Source organism: Anabrus simplex, chromosome 1, assembly GCF_040414725.1.
Source record: "Anabrus simplex isolate iqAnaSimp1 chromosome 1, ASM4041472v1, whole genome shotgun sequence".
Classification (NCBI taxonomy): domain Eukaryota; kingdom Metazoa; phylum Arthropoda; class Insecta; order Orthoptera; family Tettigoniidae; genus Anabrus; species Anabrus simplex.
Genome location: NC_090265.1, coordinates 659669553 through 659691619, shown reverse-complemented (window position 1 = coordinate 659691619; position 22067 = coordinate 659669553). Strand labels below are relative to the sequence as shown.

The 22067-nt window shown below is 38.4% G+C and overlaps 1 protein-coding gene across 1 annotated transcript in view; it reads right to left on the bottom strand.

The window, feature by feature from the left end:
* Window positions 1–1143: 1143 nt before the first annotated feature.
* PCNA (Proliferating cell nuclear antigen) overlaps window positions 1144–22067 on the bottom strand; it is a 33553-nt gene continuing 12629 nt past the window's right edge. Inside the window, exons 2-5 of the mRNA XM_067145248.2 lie at window positions 15575–15740; window positions 13611–13755; window positions 12529–12668; window positions 1144–1456 (exon numbers count right to left, since the gene is read on the bottom strand). Coding sequence (XP_067001349.1) covers window positions 1346–1456; window positions 12529–12668; window positions 13611–13755; window positions 15575–15740 — 562 coding nt within the window. The 3' untranslated portion in view covers window positions 1144–1345. The remainder of the gene's footprint in view (window positions 1457–12528; window positions 12669–13610; window positions 13756–15574; window positions 15741–22067) is intronic.

Sequence of the window (22067 nt, the reverse complement as noted above, 5' to 3'; positions counted from 1 at the left end):
GAGAATAAAAATAATTTATGATGGATGCTGCAGCTGTGTTCAAGTAGGAAATGGATATTCAGATTGGTTCCATACATCTAGAAGAGTGCATGCAACAAGGCAGTGCCCTTTCACCATTACTATTCATCACCATCATGGATGAAATTATGAAAGTGAAGCAGAACACAAACATGGATCTTAAAGCATTTGCTTTTGCAGATGATATAGTTATCTGGGGAAATAGCAAGATGGATGTCCAGAAAAGGCTAAACGTCTTTAATCTGAAAAAATATGGACTGAAAGTGCTACAAAAACTGCTGCAATGTCTGTTACTAGACAGAGAAGATAATATAACACTGGAGGGTGTACAATTGAAAACAGTAAACCAGTATCAGTACCTCAGATGCATAATATCAAGTGACAACAGAATACAGCTTGAATTAAATAACCGTATTCAGAAATCAGGTCAATTCTATCAGCAAGTTCGATATCTGCTCTGGAATAAACAAGCGCCATTAAGATCAAAACATACTTTGTTCCTATATTGACTTATAGGCTAGAAACATGCACAACTACCAAAAAAGACGACAGCAGGCTTCAGAAATGAAGTTTCTAAGAAGCATGCTTCAAAAGACTAGGAAAGAGTAAGTAAAAAATTAGAAGATTAGAGAACAAGCTGGAATAAACCAATCCCTGAAGGAAATCATAACTAGGGCATGATTGCGATGGTTTGGTCACGTCAAACCCATCACAGAAAGAAGAATTGTAAAACAATGACTGCATACTGAGATTACTGGAAAAAGATCTGTTGGAAAACCTAGAAGAAGATGGCTGGACCAAGTGAAGGAAGATATACCACATCCAAAGGAATCAATTGGGATGGAGTCTTGGAGAGCGCTCATAAACTACACCCAGGAAACTGAATGGAAACTTGATGACTGAAAAAAAAAAAAAAAAAAAAGGGTAAATACAGTATTCTGACCAGTTTTAAGATTCCTTCAGTTTTTTTTGTTTGTTTTGATTATGCTCACATTTCTGCAATATTTGTGTAGTAGTGTTCTGATGATTTGTTTTAAGAAGCACAACATCAAGGTCATCGGCCTAAAGATATTCTTTACATTAAACTATGTATGAGAAAATAGTCACTAAAAAACACAAACAAAATAAAAAAAGCATGTGATATTTTATTAAAGATACCGTTATAAAACATTTTGCCAATAGTACTTTGCTGTTGCAAATGAAATGACATGTCCTGCAAACTTTTTTCATGTGCAACATTCAAGAATACTGTACAACGCATTACATTATAAGAGTAAAACTCCTCAGACATCATTTACAGGTAACATTAAGAGTACAGGAAACTTCATTAATTCTCATCATCTTCAATCTTGGGTGCCAAATAATATCGAATGTGGCCCATATCTCCAATTTTGTACTCTACAACAAGAGGGACATCTGCCGACATTGAAAGCTGAACCTAGAAAAAAGAAACATAACCAATGAATAAATACCATATATATTTTAAACTACCCATCAATGACAAGTTCAAAAGGGTCAAGATATAGCTACTTTACATTATATTACTGGATAATACAAGCATAACTTCCTCAAATGACCCCAACACTCCCTGGTAGACATTTTTATGGTACCCTATGGTGAGCAAATAAAAAACTGCAGATCTGCTGCCGACAACTCGAGAACAGAAGCAGCTCTAGCGCATGTCAAGTCCACAACCTGAAGGGTCTGGCCTTGAGATTTGTTGATAGCCATCGCGAAGCAGATGCTTACTGGAAACTGCAGTCTTGAAATGAAAAGGGTGAATACAGCTGCGCTGATCAATGGCGGACAGAGAGGGGAATAGTCGGGCGAGATTAGTTGAGCACTTTCTCTCCACTAGTCTCATGCGTCTTTGGCTACGTTCAGAACAGAACGAAATCTGTTGGCATGGCCAATGCATACCATGGAGGCCACTGCGTAGGCTAACTGGAGCCACCGGCAGTGCCAATGCAGCCTGACTTAGCACACTGCGGCGAAACGCTGGCAGCCAGGAATGAGTTAGCTGGAAATTTTATAATGTCCAATAATGGACCATTTATATTGGTATTACAGTGGTACTACTCACAAGTAAAGGCAACCCATGGTATTCCCCGCGTAATGGTTCCAATTACAAGTAGTTTCATGGTCTTAATTCGATCATCCCTTGGTCGCCCCTTTCCCCTTTCAGTCGCCTCTTATGACAGGCAGGCGTTACCGTGGGCGTATTCTTCGTCTGTGTCCCCCACCCACGGGGAGGGGCGGAGTGTGCTCCGCATTCTTTTAATAACTGCGACTGTTGAAACCCAGACCCTTATTTTTAAGTATATTTCATGCTTATTATCTACATTTATCACATCAGGATTTACCTAAACAGCTGTAAATGAGATAAAGAGAGAACACATTGTTTAGGTTAGATATGCTATCACTCAGTGCCAAAAGTTCCACGACGGAAAGAATAAAAATAAATAACAGGGAAGTTTGCCACATTTGTGGATATCTACAGGTGTTGAAAGAGATATAAACTTCATGTTGATTGGTCCATACTGAACTGTGATTACATAGAAAATTAAAAGTTTTAGTTTTAACAGTTCCACCTTTTCAATACAAAATGTTTGCAATGCCGTTTACATTAAAAATAAACACTTATTTGGTACTAGTTTTGACTTACGGTCAAGGTCATCACCAGCCAACACAAAAATTGCACAACATATCAAATGGTCCACAAACAACGTACATATGCTGTAAAAATATTGTGGTTTGATGCAATATGTACATTGTTTATGGACCATTTGATATGTTGTGCAATTTGCGTTATTGGCTGATGATGACCTTGACCTTAGGTCGAAACTAGTACCAAACGAATGTTTCATTGCAAAAATTTTGTATTGAAAAGGTGTAACTGTTAAAAACTTTTAATTTCCTATGTATCTACAGGTGTGGCGGTAATGCGTTTTTTATCATAATGTTTAATTTCGTACATTCGTTGTCTCCATTTTTTAATCAATGCATGCTGCAGAAATGAAGTTCCTGGGGTCAGTGCAACAGAAAACAAGAGATAAGGTCCAGAATGAAGAGATCCATCGTAATACAATTAAAGCAGTCGCTAAGCGAAAAGGTAAAAACATCAAGACTTAAATGGTATGGGCATATTCTAGCATGTTTTGTATGGCATCTCCAAAAATCGTTAAAAGTAAGCAGGGAGATAAAATCAATATTATTATTATTATTCTTTGTTAGGTACGTTGGCAAGTAAAACAATTTTTATAATTGGATATTTTTAATCACATTTTAAACTTATTTCTCTCCAAAAAATACCTACAGCATACTGACCTGAGTTACGAGATATTAAACGATCGCTTTGTTAAGGATCTCGCCTGCTATATTAATAGCAACAACTGTGAATATTTTGCAACTAAAGTAAACTCGTTTCTTCATCTCGAGATGGTGCAGCTCTTTTTAGACACACCCACAGTGGAGGGGAGTTATATGTACCTTTTTACCACGTACCGGGAATCGAACTCAGTTTCTCTAACTGTGCTAACCATTACACTGGTGGACATTTGTAACTACAAAACGCTGATGTACCGACACGATTTCGACACGTTTTTAATGCGTGGGTAGTATGGACAAAACTATTCACAAATTTGTGCGATTGTCAAGAGAGCTGAAATAAGACTTGTACCTCTTTCGAAGCGGAATCGTTCTTCTCTGACAAATTACGTTAGGGGATCTTGCACGAGATTTTTTTTAATGGCTCTGACTTCCTGGAGCGCGACCTTGGTTTCAAGAGGACGACAAATACACATTCTGCCGCATACCTATTTGTCTCTCAAACAGGTCATCACTTTGTCGCAAAAAAAAAAAAAAAAACCCACACACCAGCAGAAAAGCATCTAAAACAGAATCGAAATGCTTTCTGTTGATATTTTGTGTACTGGTGATGAAATCTAATTCTTGCCACAATCTTGCCACAGCGGAAGCAGTTATTACTGCTGAAGCTGTTTTTCCCTTCATCTGCGCCGTCTGCCACTTCTACAGTAACCTCCTACTGAACATAGTCACCATCTTATCACTACCGAAAACACTACTTCCCGATATATCACTTCCACTGCCGTCATCTATCAAAGGAATAATCTCTGTGCCCATAAGAGAATGCGAAAGCCCGACCTCTAACCTGCAAAGCAAAAAATATCCGTGAAGTATTTGCTTTCGGTACTTCTCCTTTATATGTGGCATTAATTTTCAAGTTAAATATAGTTCACAAAGCATTCTCAAGATGGCAGAAAAAGACATGATATCTTCTAAAGAAACTTCCTTGAAACTCAACAGAGTGTGTTTCATGTTCTATTCCTGATCGATATGAGTCAGAGGCAACATATATCAATCAATTTCGTATTAGTTCTATTATGAAACAGAGATGATAGGAAAGTACACAACTTCTCGATTCATAAGGTGAATGAATAATGATCCCAGAAAACAGCAGCGATGCATGTGTAATAGACATTCGAACTTCCGTCCGCACCCGCCATTTGTGGTACATCAAACCGGCTGAACGAGTATAATCCCACAGACGTACAATGAACGTCGAACCAGCCTGAGTGGTTAAAGGTGATATTTCAGTTTGTATTTTACAATTTTTTATAAGATAGTGTTCAAATTTGAATTCTGAAACAAATGATACCCTAAAATGTAATCCAGGTGCACCTTAGTCTGAATACCAAATTTCAATAAATTACCTCAGCAGTTCTTGCATGATGTTGGAACAGACATACTTAAAACATGAAACTTTTTTTTCGCTACTCAATTTCAGGCATGAAATGTGTAAAAATCTGAAATTGCCACAAAAATCAAAAGGACTGACAGACATTGTTTTATTTATATATATTACTAGTCAAAGAAAACCTTTAGACAGACGTAAGTTAACCTTAAAACTCCGTATGTCAACATTAGAGCTTACCAAAGCAGCTCTGATGTCGACATATTGTCGACTTCATTTTTATTGTTTCTGGAGACAACGATGTGCTGAAATTTTGTCCAGCAGCAGTTATTTTACGTGCCAGTAAATCTAACGAAACAAAGCTGACATATTTTAGTGCCTTATACAGTAATACCACTCATTGGACTGAGCCAGGACCGAACCTGCCTTGTTGGGCTCTACTGCCTGAATTACTTAGCCCAGAACTTTTCAAAATAGATGTCTTTTTGTATGCCTACAGATATGAATCACCACCACCGAGAGTGATGAATGCTGTTGGCCATAAATTCTACTTCTGATCAAGTATTAAAATAAACTTTGTTTTTTAGAATAAAAATGTATCTGCAAGCCATTCAGCAAAAAGATCCAGCTTATTCCTTGTTTTCATGTTATTAAAACAATTATTTGCATTCCAGATCATAATCCAACTTTGAGAATCACTGCATCTGCAGTAGTGAATGTCCAAATGTAGACAAATCTCTTTATAAGCAAGTCATACTTTGTAAGTACTTGGTTACAAAACTGTTTCAATGGGTCTAAGGTAATTATCTTACCACAACTGACTAAAAATTCGGAAGAACAGAACTCTTTACAGATTACGACCTGACATTTAGCTTAAATGCAGCAAATTATTTCAGTGGGTGAAGAAAGAAAAGGAGTGGAATGGGGGTATCACAAGACTACACAAATAAAACAAAAATGCATATGTCATTACTGGACAAAAGGAGTCAGAAGTCTCAGTTTACATTTAGAAATAAAATGACATGTTTTTGTAATATTATATTTTGTTATACTATTTCTTTCTTGCAGATATGTGAGCGGATTACAAATGGCTATTTATCGCACGGAAACTATGCAGGCATAGTGTGTATTCACAACAACAGATGGCTCTGCGATTGCTGGTAGTAGCACAGGGAGCGCAGTGAAATCAGCTGTGTGGCGAGCATCGTGCGAGATGGAAGTAACCCATGTTGAGCAGTGCACATACATCAAAATAGCCATTCTCAGGGGGAGGAATGCGAAGGAATGTCACAGTGAATTGGTGGAAATCCTTGGGAATAACGCCCTCCCATACCGTACAGTAGTTGCATGGTGGGTAGGAAAGTTTCAGCAAGGGCATGTGGCAACCGGTGATCAGCAATGCTAGGAACGACCTGTCAGTGTGTGGACTGACGTGGCACGTGCCGTCATCGAGCAACTCCTGAAGGAAGACAGACGATGGATGCTACTGGAGTTAGAGAGGGCAAGTGGCATCAAGAAACACACCATCCACAGGTTATTGCGGACAGAGCTGCAACTGCGCAAAATCGCATCGCAGTGGATATTGCATGCACTGTAAGAAACTGACAATACAATATATAAAATATTACATCGGTCTTGGGACTAGTTTCAGCCAACTTGGTTGCCATCTTCAGCCAAATAAACATTAAACAGATTATTTGATAATTAAAACATACAGTATGTATACCAGACAAAGACAATGTTGCAGGAATAGTTATAACATTAAAATACATATAACAAAAATTATGGTTATGATCTGCTTGTCATAATGTGATGTCTACGTTAGGACCTCAGGCAAAGAAGTAAATCTGAAAATGACAGCCAGAATTAAGAATGAATAAACATACAGAAAAGAATTTTTTTTTGCTAGTTGCTTTACATCGCACCGACACAGATAGGTCTTATGGCAACGATGGGACAGGGAAGGGCTAGGAGTGGGAAGGAGGCAGCCGTGGCCTTAAGTAAGGAACAGCCCCAGCATTTGCCTGGTGTGAAAATAGGAAACCAGTTTCAGGGCTGCCGACAGTGGGGTTTGAACCTACTATCTCCCGAATACTGGATAATGGCCGCACTTAAGTTACTGCAGCTATCGAGCTCGATGCAGAAAACAAATTAAAAAGGAGGAAAATTATTTATGAGACTCGCCTCCATAGTGAAATATACAGTATATCTAATGTCTGATGTGGAACAAGCAATGACTTGCTGGAGAAAGCAGACAGGCCATGGAAACAAAGGAGTGGATAGGGAACAAGCACTGATTTCTTGTAGGAAGCACGCAATGTAAACAAAGAAGTAGATAGGGAAAGGAGAGGAAGGGGGAAAGTAGGGGAGAGAAGGGAAGGGAAGAGAGAAGGTGTATCTAAGGTGGGACTGAATGATGTGAAGACTGCTGCTTAGAGGGAAATTTAAAGAATTCTTTTTATCTGAGGCACAATTACTTAGGTAGGAATTAAAAGGTAAAATAAAATGTTTGATTTTTCTAAAATTTCATTTAGATTGAAGTTAGGATTGATAAAAACTGTTCCAGATGGATAAAAAATTTCCATAATACTGAGCAGGGGCCTTTTTGTATAACTTATGAGAATTGTCATGTCTTGGTTGATATTAACAAACTTATGGTTAGTGTCACCCATGTGCTGTCCCATGGCCAAAAATCTGTTGTATTTCAGGGCGTTAACATGCTGTTAGTGTTTTCTATGTAAGCTCCTACCTGTTTGACAGACGTAAGATGCGTTAATATTAATACAAATTAGTCTACAAACATCTGACTTGGTGAACTTATTGCTATGAACAATAAGTAGGAGGTAGGTAGGAGCTTCCATACACGATACTTAAGAGCATGTTAACGCCCCGAGAGATTTTCGGCCATGGGACAGCACACGGGTGATACTAACCATGAGTTCACTAATATCAACCAAGACATTAAAATTCTCAGTTATAGAAAGAGCCCCCCTCCTCAATGTTATGGAAAATTGTTTAATCCATCTGGAATAGTTTTTCAATCCTAACATTAATCTAAATGAAATTTCAGAGAAATCAAACATTTTATTTGACCTCTTAATTCCTATCTTTACTAATCATGTCTCTTAGATAAAAATAATTTTTCTTTAATAATCTCTTTAAATTCCCCTCTCAGTGGCACACTCTCCTCCCATCCCTTCCTTACCTCCTCTATCTACTCCTTTGTTTACATTGCCTGCTTCTTACAACAAGTCAGTGCTTGTACCCTATCCACTCCTTTATAAACATAGCCTTCCCGCTTTCTCCAGCAAGTCAGTGCTTGTTCTACATCAGACATTAGATATATTGTACATTTCACTATAAAAGTGTCTCATAAATAATTTTTCTCCTTTTTAATTTCTTTTCTGTATGTTTATTCATTCCTAATTCTGGCTATCATTTCCCGATTTACTTCTCCTGAGGTCCTAAGTCAACTTAAAGACATCATATTATGACAAGAAGATCATAACCATAATTTTTGTTATGTATTTTGATGTTATAAATAATTAATCCTGCAACATTGTCTTTGTCTGGAATACATATGTTTTAGTTATCACATAACCTGTTAAATTTTTATTTCGCTTAAGATGGCCACTAAGTGGCTGAAACTAGTCCCAAGACTGAAGTAATATTTACTTGATGTATTGAAATTTCTTATACCGTATTTACTCGCGTATTAGACCCCCTTCCCTCCCCCCACCCCCACTTTTACAGTCAAAGGGGTGTCCAATATGCGATAGCGTCAAATATTGTGAAGTGAACACGACTTCTATAAATTGTACATGTAAACAATCTACACGATTCTTTAACAAACTTATGAATGTATTCTGAGTTTTACTGGCTATTTTCGTTTGAAGCCAGTATTTATAAATTTAAAGAGACAATAAATGGTGAACACATTACTTTTAGCCTACATATATTGTAAATATAATCAATCACTTTGCCGGTGTTACCATCCCACGTGATGTCATTTTCACTCCCATCGAGAGCATTTGAGATCCCCTTTTTTTTTTTTTTTTTCACAATAGTTTCGTTCTTGATAAATAGTCCATGCAGTGAGAATCCATTCACATATGGTTTCTAGAGATGGTCTCTGTATTCTCTCAGTTGGTGTGAATGTATGTGTAGCAGAAGCCATTCATTCCGAATAAAGCCTTTTCATGTGAAATGGCTTGTTAATGGACACATCTAGAGGCTGGAGGATTGATGTTAGTCTTCCAGGGATGATTGCAAGATCCATCTTTAGGGATTTCAGTTCGTCCTTAATGGCATCTAACAAATGGCCCCTAAAGCTATCTAGCACAATTAAGGATTTCTGCTGCAGTAGAGCTCTAGAACGATGACCCCACACGGTTTTCAGCCAGTCCTGAACCAGGTCTGCTGTCATCCAACCTTTCTCATGTATTCGAACATGAACACCGCTCAGAAATTTTCCTTTTGGTAGATTCTTCTGTTTAAATATTATGTATGAAGGAAGCTTCCTACCATTGGCAGTTACGCCCAGCATGACTGTACATCTCATTCTCACAGCACCACTTATAAGCATTACAAAATTAGAAGCACCTTTTTTCATGAATAGTAGTGTTTCGGGGCATGTTGAAATAGATCGGAGTTTGGCCTGTGTTGGCAATCTGAGTAAGCAAGTAGTTGCTGAATGATACAACGATGAAAAGTGATGACTTTATCCATATAATCCCGAGGTAGTCTCTGGCATATAGTTGTTCGTTTTCTCAAACTCAGACCATTTCTCTTCATGAAACGTGTAGCCCAACTCCTGCTGGCTTTGAACTGTTGTCGACTGAGATTCCATGTTCTTGCCACTTCCAGTGCTTTAAACTGTATCATATCATGAGTTACAACAAAACCATCATTTCTCAACTCTGTTATATATTCTAGCACTTTGGTACCAATCTCAGGATATTTGCCCGTTTTGGTCCCACGAAAAGTTTGCAAACTTTTATTTGCTACTTCCAGTTTCTCTTTTTGGTTGCGTCAATATCTGATCGTGTTTGGTTGCACATTAAATGTCCTGCCCGCTGACTTCACCCCTTGTTTCTCCGCTAAATTCACAGCGTTTAATTTGAAAGCTGTGGTGAAACTATGTTTCGTACTATTTACCTCCATAATTTGGAGCAAAACTCACTTAACAGCAGGCAATTGAACTAGACAAACGTCACTATCAAAGGAAGTTGTTAATGCATTGTTACAGGTAATCGATACATTATAATATGAAGTACGATTTTGCGCCGTTATTGTACCGATACCACTGCCTTCGTGATGTAAGCAAGCTGTACTGTAGGCGTGCGTGCTCTCCCAACAGCTGATCGCAATAGGGGCAGTCTAAGCGAATGTCAGGAGTACCGTACGTGTGAATGTAATACCGATGACTGGAAGCATTATTATTTAAATAATTGTGGCAGAACTTTAAATTATATTTCATGCTTATTCTCTACATTTATTCCACTAGTTTGATACATTCTCTTTGATTTGAGATAGATCGCAATATTTAGGTTAGGTATGGTATTTCTCAGTGCATGAAGGATAGTTCCAGAAGATCCATAAAAGAATAGAACATTAGGAAAGTTCACTATATTTATGGATATCTAAAGGTGTGGTGGAGGAAATGCGTTTTATTATCATAAAAAGTTAGCTTCGTTCGTTGTCTCCATATTTTCATTATTATTATTATTTGTCTGGTACGTTGCCAAGTAAAATCATAACTATTAGATTAAATTGCTTTCATCACATTTTAAACCTTGCTGTTAATGCATCATCCATGAATATATCTCAACTAAAGTAAACTCATCACAAGGTGGTGCAGCTCTTTTCAGGCACATTCCTTAGAGAGATGACTTGCATGTGCCATTTTACTGCATAACAACCTTCCTGCTATTCTTGAATCTCTGGCAATACCGGGAATCGAACTCGGGGCCCCGAGGACGGCAGCTAATAGTGCTAAAGCTACAGAGACAGACATCTCTTAACTATAAGACAGACGTATCACACAACTTTGGTGTGGGCTTGAATCGGGCGGGTTGGACAGACGAACCTTGAGATCTCTCAGTTTAGAAAGCTGCGGTGAGTGCAGGTTTGCACTTCTGCCTCTCTTCCTGCTTGTGAGGCCAACCAGCCGGCAATGGAACCAACAGTAACAATGTTCGTCATACTGACATATATAAGGTTAAGAATTCAAAGCAAATTTTCATAAACCCCCATTTGCGTCATAATTATTGATTATATCAGCTTTTACGGGACATGTTAAGTCACAATTCATTCACTGATGGCCGATTGCAAGTCTACGGAGGAATACTCGTATTTTCTGACATAATTTTCCAAGACGCAGTCATGCCTCCAAAAATCGTCTTCCCCCAGTTCTCACCCTAAATACATAAGAAAAATAATGTTAAATCTATGCCTCTAAAAATAGTAATCAAAATAATGAAATATGTTTAACAACACTTTTATAGACTCCTGTGATGGACCTGGAATAGCCTCAGTTCGTCCGAGATGTACCGGGACAGGTTGTAAAAGAAAAGGTGCATCCTCTGAACAGCAGGGATATTTGGTCAGACTAAAGTACAGTATAACTGAATATTAATTTAATGTAAGTCCTTTAAATCAGTTATTTTACTCGTCATTAAACCAATTCCTTAACATGTACCGTGATAGGCTGTAGTTGGAAAGTCGAGAATAAAAAAGTAGTAGGCCTATTTCTCCGTTTACGGTAATCCACCTACAAACTCGGACAATATTCTGAGATGCTCCTACTGCTGTAATGGCTGTCGCAGATAAAAGCTGTCAGCTCTGATTGCAAAGAGTACCAAGCTCTGCCGATCTGGCACAAGGCAGCTGAGGGATCAAGAAAATGTGCACGAACTTGTACACGTATTTGTACGACGTCATCAGAGCTGCATTACGGCTTGTAGTACCTGCTACGAAGTGGAATTGTAGTCGTTGGTCTCAGCCGAATTTCGTTACAGAGTCTAATATGTGAGATTTACTTTTTCCATTCTCTTAGTCTCAAAAAGCCAGGGGGCAAGGGGTCTAATACACGAGTAAATACGGTAATTGCACTTCAATAAACAATTAAAATGAAATTTATAGCGTATAATAAATACTGCATGCACTGACAAAAGTTTAATGGTGGATGCGATATGCAACATGCTCCGACCACCTAGCACTCTGGCAACAGGACGGTAACCAATTCCTGACAGGCTGTCTCAAGCATTGCTGATCACAGGTTGCCACACATCCTTGCTGAAACGTTCCTACACACCATGCTGCTGTACGGTATGGGAGGGCATCACGTACTCCCCAGGGCTGCCACCAATTCACTGCGACATTCTCGCACAGTTCTACCCCGGAAAATGGCTATTTTGATGTGTGTGCTGCTCAATGCGGATCACTTCCATCACACAACTGATTTCACAGTGCTCTCTGTGCTACCAGCAATCGCAGAGCCATCTGTTGTGATTACACACTATGCCTGCGTAGCTTCCATGCAACAAATAGCAGTCTGTGATCCGCTCACTAATCTGCAAGAAAAAAATTGTTGGAATTTCTTTTGCCTCAACCCTCGTAAAAACATTCCTATTGCATCCTGAGAGACCTATTTGTTACCAAGCAAAGGACTTACAACTTACCCATAAAATGGTGAAAAATATAAAACAAAAATAAATAATTGTATGAAGCAAAGATGTGAAATTACAGAAAACATACCTTCAATGAAAACAAAAATATTCTAAGGTAGTGCTTACCACTGGAGATAATGAGGTAGCCTTAGTGAAAGAGTTCAAGTATCTGCACGCAAAGGTGAGCGAAACTGGTTCCTGCATCTCAATAGTCACAGCCTCTTCCTCCTTGTCAACATTGGCTGTCTGTGCTAACTTGATGTTCGCTGGAAAAAACAAAGGAGCCATAGAATCAAATTACAGTACACTTCAGAGTTACAAGTAAAATGTATTTTAGTCAGGATAGGAAGATCAGATGAATAAATAAGGGGGATAAACGACCTTCTGGAAAATAAAAGCTACCAATGAGGACTGAATAAATGGGAGTAGACTTTGCAACCAAGAACAAGCAAAAAGGCAGACAGAACATACAAAAATAGGCACTTAAATTTAAAAAAAAAAGGCCATTTAAAATATATAATTTAATGCCTATTCAGTGATGTCTAGGCCATCCATGGCAGCTGATGGCAGAGCTGTGAGAATGAAACCAACCTTCAGGTTGAATACTCAAGATGCATGCAATTTATCATATTTGCTGATTAACAAAGTACATTTTCATACATTATACATTACTGAAAGATGATACTACAAAATCTGGTGTTCAATCATCACATCCTTTCATATGAAATACATTGCTGGAAAAAAAAAAAACATGCAACGTCCTTAAGAACATCATTTTATTCACAAGCATTGTGACAGGTAGTTCAATGAAGGAGAATATGGTTACAAATTCAGACCAAAAAAACCCGTCACAGAAAAGGGTGCCCAAACAGTGGCATCAATACACAGTGTACCCCCAACTGGCAGCAATGCAGACATGCAAACTATCATAAAGGTGCCGAATGTATGCTGACAGCTACGTGACCCAAACCACACAGCCACACCTTTAGGCATGGATGTGAGGCTGTACTATTTGGGCCCAGGTTTATTTTCTTATATTGTTTGCTTCTGTCTTCATACCACATGAACTCATCCTACTTTCCTGACTTAAGAGCATTATGCCACTCTTGGCTTTCCTATCTGAGTACAAATGTTATCAACGCAAATCTAATGAAATTCCAACTCTGACCAGAAATGAAATGAAACAAAATACAGGACACGCTAAATACCTGATCCAATGTCGCCAGCTGAGGAGAATTTAACACCTTCTTTGCTGCAGGATATCACAACACTCTCGCCAAACTGACTCAAGTCCCTGCAAATACGCGCAAACTCCGTGGATGGCATTTTCACAATGCAGGAATAATCTGTTTCCTATATAAAACAAAAATTATTCAATAAAACACTTCACATAAAAATTTACTAGAAAATAAAAGCTAGAAACTTTCACCAAATTAAACAATGAAAACAAAACTATATTTGTATTCTCTCTACTGCTTTGTTAAGGCCAATTTCCACTCCTTAACATTTTAACACCAACATGTTAAATTGAACATATTAGAATTGACATGTATGTTGTCATTGCGCCTTCCAATTGACTTTGCATGTTAACTCAGAATGTCGAGGTTAACACTTTTAACATGTTGGCGTGTTTTCCGTTCCCAAGTGGATTATTGCTCGTGAGATGCCCGCACAGCTTCGGCAACTTCCGTGCTGTTTCCATGCCAACAGATAGCTTAAATGACATGCTTCTCGTGAAAAATAGGAATTATAGCTACAAGCTACAAATACAGTCCGCACACGTGTGTCATTCTCTCTGCACTATACTGAAATTAATAGTCAGAAATGGAGTGGAGCAAAGAGATCACTCCGGATCTAATTAATGATATAATAGAAAGGCCTTCTTTGTGGAGTGTCTCATCAAAGGAATACCGACATAAAGCGAGGAAAGCCAACAGTTTCCAGGAACTCAAAATTATCTATAATTGCTCCTGCGAGTGCACTGAAGAAAAAAAAAAAGCCTCCCTCCATTCCCAGTACAGTTGAGAACTGCAAGAAGTTCAGAAACGCCTGATGTCGCGGATGGGAGTGGACAAAGTTTATACTGTGTGGAAACGCAGAGTTATCCCAAGATGCAGGTGAGGTGGAATAGCGGTTCGTAACTGTGCGTCCTTTTTTTCTTATGGTAGGAAGTATTTTTTCCAAAACTACATTCAAATCATGCTCAGATATTCTCAGGAAGTTTTTAAATCCAAACTTGTCTTCTAGTTTTAGTTCATTAAGAATGTCATCCACATTGTGCCTTTTACCGAGATATTTTTGTATCCACGATCTCCTTTCCCTCCTTCTCAAGATCTTGTAAGAAGCAACAGTGGCAATAACGAAGGCCAAATTCTCTTCGCCTGAGTCCATTGGCCTTGTTTGAAAATACAAGACACCACCTGAATGTATTCCCACGAACTGATATGATGAACTACCTGTATATAAACAAAGGACGCCAAGTTTAATAATAATGTTATTTGTTTTACGTCCCACTAACTACGATTACGGTGTTGGGGGACGCCGATGTGCTGGAATTTTGTCTCGCAGGAGTTCTTTTACGTGCCAGTAAATTACCTGCACGAGATGACGTATATGAGCACCTTCAAATACCACCGGACTGAGCCAGGATTGAACCTGCCAAGTTGGGGTCAGAAGGCCAGCGCTTCAACCATCTGAGCCACTCAGCCCAGCAGAGTCAAGTTTAACATGTTCATAAGTGTGGACAAAATGTTAAATGAAACAGTATTTAACATTTAACAGTTAACATGTTGATGGTGTCAGCAGTTAACATTTAACAGTTTTAACATTAAACATATTGTTAAATGTTAATCAGTGGGACCAGCCTTCAGGCACTGTAGTCAAAGAGGGCCTTAGCTCTGTATACCTACTCAATACTTCAAACTGTTGGTTTTACTTCTTTAAAAGAATATGAGACAGTACAGACAGTAATAATGCAATATGAGAAAAGATTTAATGAAGTGAGCCTTAGGCCACCTAGAGGGTTTCCAGAACATGACCAATGCCTCATGTTCATACCAGATGATGAAACAACAAAAATGAGCCATCGATTTGCAATAACAAATGGCTTTGTCCAAATAAGTAAAACAAAAATCTGCACAATAAAGTAAAAATTTAACAAAGTATAACTTACTGGTATACCAAGGTGCTCTTGATCCAAATTCATCAGTTTCATTTCATAGTCGGAAATCTTTTCTTGATTGGGTGATTCAAACATGAATGTAATTGTGTCTGCATTATCTTGTGCTTTCATTGTGACTATATCATCATTCCCAGCGCATTTTAAAATTTTTGTCATGCTGAAATGAGAAAATCCTAGAATTAGCTCTTCACTGGGAAAGATTGAATAGAAAATGATCACGAAATACATGTATGTAAAATAGAATATCATAAGCAATAATATTTGAGAAGGGTCATACCCTAATAGCTGTAGTGTTTCAATGAAATAATTTATTTATAATAAAAAGAAGGTAATGAATTCATACAATTCCATGGAAATATAGTAATGCTCCCACATTACTGGTATGTTGAAGGAACTTGGAATTCATTCCTTACTATCAAACACAGTAGCGTAGCCAGGATTTCAGTTTAGGGGGGCCCATTCATCCAGAATTTTATTTTGATAGGTGTCCAAACTTCCAGAGTTTAGGTAGTGTAGAATACCTAAAAAGGAAATTTAGTGGATTCGTGTGGATTCCGGAAGCTAATAGTAATCTTCTTCTTCTCTTCCCCGCTTGTCCCACATAGGTGGGTTCGCACTGTACCACACATGTGGATTTCGGCCTGTTTTACGGCCGGACGTCCTTCCCGACGCCAACCCTCTATGGAGGGATGTAATCACTAGGGAGCGGATTTTTATGTAATTACATATTTTTTTTGCGTAAGTTTTAACGCAAATTACGAAGTTCATTATTCCTATTGTGCATCCCCAAGTGTAAAAACTGAATCTTATTTCACATAAAAACACATTTTCACATTTTTTAAATGTAAATACATATTTTAAGAAAATCTATAATAAGCACATAAATCGGCAATATTTGTTGATCAATAAAATTTAAAATGCTTCTGTGTTATAAAACAATGCTCATATTTTCATTTTACGATTACGGTACTGTTTTTAACAGCGTGTTTAACATAATGTATCTGAATGTTTCGGCTATTTATGGACTTCCCTCCATAAGTTCTAAAACTTGCTGATCACTGGCTACGTCGTTACATTTAGACAGCGATTTGATTTGCTGCACAAGATGTTTCTTTGCATTATGTCATTCCAACTCTTTATGAGTCAGCCCTCTCTGGTTTTGTTTATAGAATATCAGCGAAAGGCAATCACGGAGAGATAAGGTGACGTAATTCCGTTACGACATGGGAAACTCGGAAAAATATTGCCCCACCATTAGGTAGTGGAATTTCATCACTTCTAAGAGTAAGGTTAGCTGTTCGGGTCCATATATCATTCCCGTGGTCGTGTGATTTTGTATGGATTTATAAGAAATATTTCCTTCAGTGTCTGCTGCTATTCTTTTTATTGAAACAGTGATTCTGCGTAAATGCATGTGTCGTAACCTGAAAAATAATGCCAAAAGAGAAGTCGAGTACAAGGTCGCGTCTTCAACAACATGTAGTGGAATTTAAAAGCATTTTCACTACCGATGGAAAAGTATTTATTTTGCCAACCATGTGGTAAAACAGTACGTGAAGATCAACGTTCTCAAGTAATCCAGCATTTGTCTGGAAATAAGCATACTGCGGCTGCTTCGCGTGTGCGTTCGCAACAATTACTAATAGCTGAACCAGCTACTTCAAATGCAGGCCCATCTAAATATTCCCAGTATTATTTAGATGTGTGCAGAGCATTTGTTTACGCCGACATAGCTCTTGGTAAAATAAATAATCCGGAACTGAGAAATTTCCTAACAAAGTACATTAATTCTGATCCTCCAGAATGTTACGAAGAAACTTCACAGAGAATTCGGGCAGTATGTGATAGCAAAAAACTGTGGGTGAGCATTGACGAAACCACTGATTCAAGTAGCAGAAACGTAGGAAATGTTGTAGTTGGTGTGTTGAAGAATGACAAAACTGCTTGCGAACATTCTTATTTGCTAGCGTGTAAAGAAATGCTTGCTGCAAACCATGTCACTGTAGCTAGGTTATTCAATGAAGCCATGCACTTACTTTGGCCAAAAGGTATAAAATACCACCATGTATTGCTTTTCCTTACTGACAGTGCAGCTTACATGAAAAAGGCAGCCGAAGGCCTTTCTGTGAGCTTTCCAAAAATGATGCACGTAACTTGCGTTGTTCATGCTCTACACAGGTTATGTGAAACTGTGCGGGCTCAGTATCCTCAAGTGGATAAATTAGTGTCTAATGGCAAAAAGTCTTCGTAAAAGCACCCTCAAGAATCGATCTCTTTAAAGAGAAAAACCCAGATCTTGCGCTTCCTCCTCTGCCTATTGTTACGCGGTGGGGTACCTGGCTTAGCGTTGTGGTATACTATGCAGACAATTTCGAAAGTTTTGCATCCGTTGTGAACGTGCTAGATAAAAACGACGCGTCGTCAATTGAGATTCTTCAACAGATACTAAAAGACAGCTCTTTGAAAAACGATTTGGCGTTTATATCTGCCAATCTAAGCTTCTTGTGTAAAACTATAGACATACTTGAAAAATCCACTAACCTGTTGTCCAAAACAGTGAAGGAAGTGCGCGCTGTTGAAAATACATTAGATTCACTCCCGGCTTCGCAGGTACAGGGACTGTTAAAGGTCAAATATCAAAATTTGTTCAGGATGAACAGAGGATTTCAAACAATGTGCCAAATTTCTAATGTATTAGAGGGTGCTCATGTTGGCAAAATTGATGGCGTTATTGTTGGTGACATTCCTCTCTTTAACTATGCTCGTCTGACTTCCTGTGGTGTCGAGCGATCGTTTTCGCAGTATAAGGCACTCTTTAGAGATAATCAGCATGCATTTGTGATGGACAATTTGGAGATGACCTTTGTTGTTCACTGCAATTCTGAGACTACTTCTAGCAACTAATATTCTGGCGTGTGATGGGTGAGAACGAACTGGTACTATTTTTTCAAAGATGATAGGTTGCTTTTGCCACATTTAAACAAAATATTACCTTTAAAAAAATAATATCAAAAATATCAAAAATTAATATACCATACAGCACGTTTCCATACACAGACATCATTTTGCCTTAAGGAGCATGCTTGGTAGCACCATATTCTAATAAAAAACATTATACTTATTTACTTCTTGAGCGCGACTAGTTATGTGATATTTAAAGGAAAATAATTTCATTTTTTATCACATATTTTAAAGTTTTTCAGCACATATAAAAATAAATATTTTTCACATCTTTAGCACATAAAAATCCACTCCCTAGTAATCACTGTTGTGTGTTTCTTTGGTAGTCGGTAGTGTAGTGTGCTGTCTGAATATGAAGCAGAAAGTGTTGTGACGAATGCCTAGTCCCCAAGCCAGAAGAATTAATCAGACGCGATTAAAATCCCCAACCCAGCCAGGAATCGAACCCGGACCCTCTGAACCCAAGGCCTCAACATTGATCATTCAGCCAATGAGTCGGACTCCGGAAACTAATATTAATACGTTATATATAAAATGCTTAATAAAAGTAGATTCGTAAAAACTCCTGGGGTGTCTAGACTCCTTGGACGACAACACCACCCCCCCCCCCTCCCGGGCTATCCCTGTTACTCCCATCCCAACGTAACTGCAGCATTTCATATATTCTGAATACAAGTGAAATGAATGTAAGAATAAACAGTGTGAGTAAAGATGCAATATTCTGGTTTAGAATAAATATGGTAATATTATATTAATGGTCATGTGATAAGCAATGAAGAAGTGACATCTTATACAAATAATGCGGCAAAGAAACACAGACACACACACGTCGAATACAGGTTTCTCGCCCTTCTTGTCCATGGCTAGATGATGAAGCCAAGAGAATGATGACCCACCGTGACTTGTCATTTCGACATTATAAACAAACCCTAGATGATACAGATTTCGAATCTTACCGCATCTTAAAACATCAATAAAAGATGTATATATTTCCGGAATTTAGCTAACAACTTAAATTCTAATCACGCATGGGACCAACTTAGAGCTCTGAGAATAGGAAAACATCAACAGAGACAGACGACTTCTGACATTCCACATGACAAACTGAACGATTACTTTAGTAGAATAAATATGCAACCTACCCCAATTAACTGCACCGACTCACCGCCCTCCCTTCCAGCCAATCCACCATTCATATTTCACAGTGTCACAGAAAATCAGGTTGAAAAGGCTTTTGCATTCCATTAAATCAAAGGCTACAGGTGTAGATAATATTCCTATTACTTTTTTATACATAACATTATGGGTGCTGTCCTACCTATACTACCATTTACTGAACTACCGTTTACTAAACGGAACTTTCCCTGCTGTCTGGAAAACAGCCAATATTATACCGGTACCGGGTGAGTTGGCCGTGCGGTTAGGAGCGCGCAGCTGTAAGCTCGCATCCGGGAGATAGTGGGTTCGAACCCCACTGTCTGCAGCCCTGAAGATGGTTTTCTGTGGTTTCCCATTTCCACACCAGGCAATTGCTGGGGCCGTACCTTAATTAAGGCCACGGCCGCTTCCTTCCAACTCATAGGCCTTTCCTATCCCATCGTCGCCATAAGACCTATCTGTGTCGGCGAGACGTAAAGCCCACAGCAAAAAAAAAACCTATCTGTGTCGGTGCGACATAAAGCAACTAGCAAAAAAAGATAGTTTAGACCCACAATCACTCTCTGACTATCGTCTTATGACTATACAACCTGCGCTTTCTAAAGCCTTTGAATGTTTAGTATACGAGCAAGTTCTGGAATACCTCAATCAAAATGCTCCACTGGACCCTTTGCAATCTGGATTTAAGAAGGGTCACAGTATCGCGACAGCATTTTTGCAGGTTACTGAAGACATCAGAAACGCTATGGACAAACGACTGTTCACTATACTTATCCTTCTTGACTTCAGTAGCGCCTTTGGCACTATAGTAATTCTGACTATGATAAAGAAAATGAAACTGCTATATTTTGACCTGGCTGCACTTAAGGTTTTTAGTTCTTGTTTCAGGAACCATCAACAGCGTGTAACGGTAAACGACAAGGCCTCTAAATGGAAAATGAAACTTAGTGTTGCCCCACAGGGCAATATTCCAGGACCTCTAATTTTCTGTATTTATATCAATGACATACCATCTGTGACAGGAAATAACACACACCACCTCTGTGCTGATGATCTTCAAATATATCGATACTGCAAGACAAGATATTAACAACGACCTCCGATGACTCAATATATATGCACAACGAAACTCTGTTATACTAAACCGCACAAAATCGCAGGCAATCATAATTGGATAACGAAAATTACTGAGCTGCTCAAACAATGTCGCAATCGCGCCTATCCTACTGAATGGTAACATTATTCCCTACAGTAAAATGGTTAAAAATCTCAGCGTAATGATAATGAAACAGTTGATTGGTCTGATTAGACGAAGGAAAAACGTAAAAAGATTTTTGGAGTGCTTCACCTTCTAAAGGGCAGAGGGATGTATTTCCATTTGAGCTACAGGCCAAACTCATACACACACTCATTCTCCCTATTCTTGATTATTGTGACGTTTTAGTTGACATGACAAGAGAAGAAACACAAACTTCAACGAGCACTGAATTCCTGTTTGCTATTTATTCACAATATCGGGTACGATGTTCATACCATCCCATACTATCCGGCTGTCTCATGGCTGATGTCTGATAAACGTCGGAAGCTACACACTTTAACGATGGTGTTTAGAATGGTAGCTGAAAGTCAGCCACTGTACATTTCTTCTAAATTAATCTTTTTATCATCATTTCACAACTTAAGTACACGTTCTTGATTCATTCTTTTTATTCCACTGCACCCCACAAATAAAATTAATAGATCATTTGTGGCGACTGTCACCAGATTATGGAATTCCCTGCCAGCTCAGGTCAGAGAAACTAGCTTTCTTTAAATCACGATTTAAGGTCACCTGCCGAGACTACCTACTGAGGACAGCTGACTTAACGGTTGAAGTATGAATGAGTGCGTGCCTGAGGATTAGTCATTTTTAAGAGTTTTTAATATTAATTAGTTTTAATATTAATTTAGCAATATATTTAAATTTATGTTCAATTCTATTAATTTATGTAGTTTTAACTATTTTAAGTATCTCAGTATTTTAATATTCTGATTAGTATGCGGTTAAGTATACGAGAAGGCCTGGGGCCCTAACTTCACCACTGTAGAGTAGGCACTAATAAATAAATAAATATAGAATGTAAAGCATATGGGTATAGTTATTTAGTTAGTTGGTAAAGAAAAATACACGTCACAACATATGCTAGGTAGGGTTTACCTTGTCCTATTAGTTTCCCTCGCGGTTAGGGCCGCGCAGTTGTGAGCTTGCATACGGGAGATAGTGGATTTTAACCCCACTGTCGGCAACCCTGAAAATGGCTCCCCATGGTTACCCATTTTCACACCTAGCAAATGCTGGGGTTGTACCTTAATTTAGGCCACGGCT